The following is a 7,514-nucleotide window of genomic DNA, read 5'->3' as shown; positions in this document are numbered from 1 at the left end:
TTTTCTTTTATCATAATGTAGCTCTGTGTTTTTTTTTTTATTTTTTATTCTGTTTATTAAAGGGACACTATAGTCACCTGAACAACTTTAGCTTAATGAAGCAGTTGTGGTGTATAGAACACGCCCCTGCAGCCTCACTGCTCAATTATCTGCCATTTAGGAGTTAAATCACTTTGTTTATGAACCCTAGTCACACCTCCCTGCATGTGACTTGCACAGCCTTCCATAAACACTTCCTGTAAAGAGAGCCCTATTTAGGCTTTTATTGTAAGTTCTGTTTAATTAAGATTTTCTTATCCCCTGCTATGTTAATAGCTTGCTATACCCTGAAAGAGCCTCCTGTATGTGATTAAAGTTCAATTTAGAGATTGAGATACAATTATTTAAGGTAAAATACATCTGTTTGAAAGTGAAAACAGTTTTTTTTTCCATGCAGGCTCTGTCAATCATAGCCAGGGGAGGTGTGGCTAGGGCTGCATAAACAGAAACAAAGTGATTTAACTCCTAAATGATCGTGAAATTGCAGGGGAATGATCTATACACTAAAACTGCTTTATTTAGCTGAAGTAATTTAGGTGACTATAGTGTTCCTTTAAGGTTGCAGAAGATAGGATCGCATTTCAGGAATACAATATAAAGAGTGATACAACCATAGTTTTTTTTTTTTTTATAATCTGGTTTTTATTAGGTCAAAAAAGCATGTGGGTACAAAAGGAAAGAAAGGGTGCGACATCATTCTTAAACATAGTGGGGTCAATACAGTGTGTTATACAGCGGCATTAAGCAATAAACGGTCACATAACATCGGTTACCCATTTGAGGTTCTAGAAAGAAGTACCGTTGTAGGTGGCTCTATAAGCCCAGATGATTTATCTCTGAAGGTGTCGCCCTTTACGGCATATGGAATACGCTATAGCGTGACAAAGACTTGTCCGACAGTCGGAGTTGTCTCGTCATGCCTCCGCATGCTTGGGTTGCATGAAAGTGTGTTAGAGTACCTATTGTAAAGGTGGGGATCCAAGCGGGTAAAGGTTGAGAGGGGGTGCAGAGAGGGAAGGAGGGGGGGGGGGGGAGAGGTGGAAGAGGGGGAGAGAGGATAAGGGGTGTCTAAAATGTCTCAGTTTCTACTCCAGTGGGTTATATGGGTATCGGGTAGAGTGTCCTATGAGTGTGTGTAGGAAGTCTCCTGCCTATTGTAGGGTGGTTCCAGGGTCGTTTGGGTATGTGGGTTCAGAGCCCTCGGTGTTGATCGGATGTGCGCGTTGGGGTTTAGTCGGTCAGTCGGTTGTTCAGTAACGGTTGTGTGGAGAAGCAGTCGTGGACAGAGTGTGGAGGGGAGGCAGGGGTTCGTCAGTTGTATAGAGGATGATGGTGGGGGGTTAGCGTCGGGGAGCATACATTGGCCTCACCACGGGATGTCCAGCATCCCTGCGCGTGACATCGGTTCACCGACCTAGCCCCGTGAATTACGTGATACAAAGGCAAACCATGGATACCACCGCTCGGCATGCTTACTGCCTCTATCCTGTAGGGATGCCTGCAGTGCTTCTGCACCCTGGATGTCCTCCACTTTGCGGATCCATTCCTCTTCGCTAGGCACTTCCGTCCGTTTCCAATATAACGGGATGAGCGACTTAGCCGCGTTCAAAAGATGTCTAAGGATAGACTTTTTATAGGAGGACAGCGACATCTGTGAGATATGTAGGAGGACTAAAGCAGCTGACCAGTCCGGTATGTCGCCTAGAATATCTGTTATTCGGTGTTTGATCATATTCCAGAACGGAGTTATTTCGCTGCACTCCCACCAAATGTGCATTATCGTTCCTCTAGACCTCTGACATCTCCAGCACGTTGGGGCAACAGTTGGGAATACTCTGTGTAACAGGACTGGGGTCCTGTACCAGGAGGTTATCAGCTTGTAATTGGTTTCTTGATATTGTGAGCTGACCGAGCTTTTGTGTTGCCACAGAAGTGCTTTGTCCCATTGTTGTGGGGTAAAGGTAGTTTCCAACCGTTCCTCCCATTGTCTGCGAAACTGTGTATTTGTTGTCAGATGTCCTGTCAGGAGGTGCTGGTAGAGTATGGAGATAGCGTTGTCCATGATGGTGTTCCTTTCGCAGCAGTCCTCAAACCACGTGCGTGCCCTATGTAGGCGTTCTTTGTCCCGCATACTATCATGATAATGTCTCACCTGTAGGTAACGGAGCGTCGCTAGCGGCGTCTGGGGTTGTCCTTCCAGGAGGGTGTCCAGTGGTCGTATCGACCCGTTATGTAGGATTGTGTGTATGGGTATGTAGTCGCGTCCTTCCGCGGATGGCCACATCGTCTGCGGGAATCCGCCCCCTATTCCCTTGTTGTGTGTGATGGAAAGCATTGGGCTAGGCGTAGGTGAGATGTGGGGGGCCTCTCTCACAGAGTTCCAGGTATATAGCGTTTGTTCCAGTATTCCCTCCCCTATCGTCCTCATTGTTTTTCTAGTACCCTTTCCCCAGATAGTTGGTTGCACAGGGGTGTCTGGGTCGTTCCGTGTCAGTGAAACCCATTGCTTTCGCTGAGGTACTGCATGCCATTCAATTATACGCTGCAAGGCTGTGGCTTGGTGGTACTTCCTGAAGTCAGGCAGTGCTAGGCCGCCACGGTGTCTTGGGAGACAGAGGAGGTCGTGTCGGAGTCTCGCCCTCTCCCCCCTCCATACGTACCGTATGACCGCGGATTTTAAAGCGGAGAAAAAGGTGTTCGGTAGGGCCAGGGGTATAGTCTGGAACGGGTAGAGTAACCGCGGTAGGATGTTCATCTTTAGAACGGCTACTCGTCCGTGCCATGAAATGTGTGGGGATACAACCATAGTTATACAGTAAGTATATAAAAGGACTCACCAGAGATCTTTAAAATCATACACAACAGTATGTATAGTCATCGCAAAATTGGCTGAACATTTTCAAGGAGAAGATTATAGTGCTGATGTATTTGTACATGTGGGGAGCGCCAGTAGCTCTCTAGGAAAGAGATCGAGAGTTTGTAGGTGTGATTATGAAGATTATAGTGAGATTTTCAGGCTTCCCTTGTAGAGGGTACCCTCTGAATATATGCTGCTGGTGTCATTTTCACACTTCTAAAGGGTCCTTTTGCATAATGAAGTTTTTAAACTCAATGAAACACACTGAAAAAGATCTGATGCATCAGCTAACTTTATTTTTTCATTGAACAAGATTAAAACAAATGATACATTTCAATAAAATGTACAACACATCTTGCATGGGACAATTTTCTTATTTTAAAGACCTTTTTTACCCTTTACAAAATATGCAAGCTTTGCAGTACCCTCTTTACTTCAGATGAAAACACTAATACGTTTACACCCTTTCCAATCTTCATTTTATTTTAGAAAGTACCACGTCGTTATTTTGTAGCAAAAAGGATTCACTCAAACCAACAGAAAGCTTACACTGGGGAGATTTTCCGACTCCGTTTTAGAATTCATGAATCGGCAATTAGACTACTAAATGAGACCGATACTTCAATTATAACCGTAATATCTGTTCATTGTCAACATTTATGGAAGATGGAGAAAATACAAAGACCCAGTATTTAAATAAATAGGTTACAATTTGACACCAATAAGAATCTATTTGGTTTGCAGGTCAGAATTACTAATAAAACATTATTTAACTCTGCCCAATCAGAAACACTCCGCAAGATACAACTAAAATGATATGCAGTTTAGTCTTCATATACTGCCCGCGTACATGATGGTGACATTATGCTTCTGGAAACAAACGTTTTGTTCATTTTAAATTGGCACAAACCCCAACAGCCTTTCAGTTTGTTAGGAAAATTTCACAGTGCTGGCCACGGCCAAGTCTTAAAATTTCAAGAGAGGAGAATCAAAGTCCATGTTTTCTTTATTCCCAACAGGGCTCAGATTAATAAGGGGAGAACTTAAATCTATCAACTGTAAGAAAACAAAACATAAAAAGGGACATTAGTTATCAAGGTGGGATTCACTACTTACTAAATGTTCATGGAAAAAAAAAAAAAATTAAGGGTTTACACTGCTGCCTACCACCACCTCTACTAGTGGTCACTGACAGCCACTAGAGGGACGTCCTGGATAAGGTCCTGCAAAGAATAAACTCTTCCCATAGAGATGCCTTGCCTCAATGCATCGCTAAGATAAGATACTGACAGTGCAGCACGGTGATTGCTGCACATACGCACTAGACCCCCAATGCTTCAGTATGAGGAAGGATTATATTGGTGGAGATAATCAGAATTGATTATCTCAGCCAGAGAAAAAGGTGCCAGTGGCAAAATCACTTTGTATTCATGTTTGTGTTCCTAAACCTTACAACAGCAAGATATAACATCTGAAAACTTTTAGAAATGTATAAGCATCCTTTGTGGTGGTCCACCTCTGCGACTGTAAATTCAGGGACAGTCATGGAAATTAAAGCATCACTATAGGGTCAGGAATACAAACATATTTTCCTGACCCTATAGTGTTAAAACCACCATTTAGCCCCCTGGGCCCATCATTCCTCCATAAATATAGCAAACTCTTATTGTATTCAAGCCAGAAGCTGTAGATCTGCATGCGGTTTGCCTAAAAAAAACAAAAAAACAGTCTGCTGACATCAGAAGTGGTAGCCTGATCCAATCACAGTGCTTCCCCATAGGATTGGCTGAGACTGACAAAAAGGCAGATCAGGGGCAGAGCCAGCATGATTCAAACACAGCCCTGTCCAATAAGCATCTCCTCATTTAATTGAATCAATGAATCTCTGTGAGGAAAGTTCTGTGTCTGCATGCAGAGGGTGGAGACACTGAATGTTTAGATGCATTTTAGGCAGCCATGACCCAGGAAGGATCTCTAACAGCCATCTGAGGAGTGGACAGTGAAGTTATCACTAGGCTGTAATGTAAACACTGCATTTTCTCTGAAAAGACAGTGTTTACAGCAAAAAGCCTGAATGTAATCTGAAGGTAATGATTCTACTCATCAGAACAAATCCAATAAGCTGTAGTTGTTCTGGTGACTATAGTGTCCCTTTAAGCACCAGGTAGAGGACCCTTTTTGGAGTTTTCTTTTAACAAAGTGCTTTGCCATTTGTAAGAGCTGACCAAGGTGCAATGTCTTTCCCTATTGTGATCGTCTTTGCAGGAGAACTTGCCATTGCCATCTCCAGTTCAGGGGTAGGTAAAGACTGTGTAGATAAACATTTTGCTTACTGTGGCAAGACCACTGGTGATTATATTTCACTACAGGTGAGTGTAAAACAAGTTAATGGGGAAACAACATCTAGAACCACTAAAGCGTAATGTAGTGGTTTTGGTGCAAAGAGACTTCTGAGAAAATGTACACTGCTGCGTGGAGCACATCTAGAGGCGGTCACCCAAAGAACCATAAGAGGCCATTCCTAATTCTGTCCTGCAATCTTTGAGCCAAAGCATATCTATGGGGGATGACTGGTGCATCTCAGGCAGAGGCAGGATGGCACCCTCGGCAAGACCAGCGTGCAAAGGGATATCAGGCAAGTAAAACTATTTTACTATCTCTAGGGGGTTGTGAAAAATCTAAATAGTTAGGAAAGCATTATAATGTTAATAAAGGTCTATATTCCTTGTCAGTGTTCCTTTAACCCCTTAAGGACACATGACATGTGTGACATGTCACGATTCCCTTTTATTCCAGAAGTTTGGTCCTTAAGGGGTTAAGGCTTGGCTTAGGGGTGTAAATGGTTAATCTGAGAAAAGAGAACTCACCTGGCCAATATGAGCAGATTTCGGGGGCCCAGTTCTCCTATTACATTCCGGAGTGTTGGAAAGGTCAATGAGAGGTTGGCTATCAAATTCAACCAATGAAGGTTTTCTTACTTTAATATCAGTTTCATTATTTTCTATTCCGATATCAATCAATAAAGTCTACATAATGAAACAGAGAAGGAAACATTGTAATCATTTTAAAGCCACCAGTAATAATTTCAAACCTATGGAGAAACACAGGCTAAATCCACATTAAAAACACTTCCAACATCCGTAGTGCCAATAGCAAATATCTGCAGAGCAAAGTCTGGCCATCACTGCTGTTGGACGTTCTAGAATAATAGATGTCACAGTAACGATGGGACAGATTTACCTCCGTTGTTGGAGCAGGCAATGGCTTTTCCATTTCTCTTTCTTTCCCACAAACAGGCTTGTTTTCAGGAGAGAAGCTTAAAAAACAAGGAACAACATCAGGGATAGAATTTTCCTCTTCTGTGGGAGAAGAGGGGCTAATTGGTGCATGCATTTCATTTCCTTCATATTCCCCATTCCTAAAAAGTAAAGTAAATGGAAAGAAATTACACAAAACCATACTGGGTTAAAAAACAAACGTGTGACTGACCACCTAGGTCTGGTACAGATCTTCTCAACCACCCTTAAAAAATACAACCACCATTATTTACCCCTCCATGCCTCCCATCCCAGCCCCCTTCAGGAGTCCTCTCAAACAAGCCAGAGGTCCACTGAGGCACGGCGCGCCGAACCGGAAGCAGCCCCAAAACTCTGGAAATCTGGAGCAGATCGCAGAGTCACTGCGATCCGCTGAAGCTTCAATAAGAGCACTCTGGGTTGCTGGACCTGAAGTCAGCTTTTTGGAGGAGTGGCAAGTCAACGAATGACACCAACGACTTGGGGGAGCTACATATACCCATGGAAAGCACTGTCATTTTAGGTGACCAGAAAACTCTACACAGCGTCATGGAACCCCACGCCTGATTGAAGGCTAGCCAGTACCTGCTAAAACTTGGACTTCCACCTAACTGGGGCTAGCCACATCCGATTAGGGAGCTTTGAGGACTAAGTGGCTGCTCTAATCCAAGTTTCCTGGGAACACCGGTTGTGTGAGGATGTGGGCATGGGAACAAAAGTTATATTGTAGTTTGTGCCCCGATACCAAGGTGTCTCAAGCTAATTAAATTACCAGTTTAGATACAGAACCAAGGCACTGGGATGTCGCAATTGTATTGTTCTACCGGTGGACCTCTTTTTGAGACCCCAGGTATAAAAAGGTGACATGTTTTACCAATAACCAGTTCTTTTCACCCTTCACCAAGTCTAGACTACTGGACACTGCGTCAAAGGGGTTAATCACTCTGGGGCTACAGACACAAGGGAAAGGGAATTATTGGTGTGACAACCAGCTACTCGTGGGTATACCGCCACAACATGCAATCCTAGACATAATACATTAGAAAATCACTTCATGCTTACTTCACAAATTTAAACTATTGTTCTCAAAATGATCAGTGATGTTGTAAAAGCAACTCTCTAAGTTGGATAACATTTTTATTTATGTCAGCTCTTTGGGTCATTCTGATCAATTTATAAAGGTGGTGGCGGTTTATGCAGAGGGGCAAACCATGAAAAGCCACTTGCAAGGAAACAGCCAGATTGTGAATAGGGTATTCCTCTTATGGGAAATCGCAGATCAGAGGTAGTTTGGAATCCTTATATACATATAAGAAAGCAGA

General features: G+C 43.2%; 1 protein-coding gene across 1 annotated transcript in view; it reads right to left on the bottom strand.

Annotated features, from left to right (window-relative positions):
- Positions 1-3,172: 3,172 nt before the first annotated feature.
- Positions 3,173-7,514, bottom strand: part of GTSE1 (G2 and S-phase expressed 1) — a 28,242-nt gene continuing 23,900 nt past the window's right edge. Inside the window, exons 10-12 of the mRNA XM_063446777.1 lie at positions 6,137-6,314; positions 5,764-5,922; positions 3,173-3,952 (exon numbers count right to left, since the gene is read on the bottom strand). Coding sequence (XP_063302847.1) covers positions 3,863-3,952; positions 5,764-5,922; positions 6,137-6,314 — 427 coding nt within the window. The 3' untranslated portion in view covers positions 3,173-3,862. The remainder of the gene's footprint in view (positions 3,953-5,763; positions 5,923-6,136; positions 6,315-7,514) is intronic.

This window comes from Pelobates fuscus, chromosome 3 (assembly GCF_036172605.1).
Source record: "Pelobates fuscus isolate aPelFus1 chromosome 3, aPelFus1.pri, whole genome shotgun sequence".
NCBI classification, from domain to species: domain Eukaryota; kingdom Metazoa; phylum Chordata; class Amphibia; order Anura; family Pelobatidae; genus Pelobates; species Pelobates fuscus.
The sequence above is the reverse complement of the archived record's forward strand: the minus strand, read 5'-3'. Positions and strand labels throughout refer to the sequence as shown.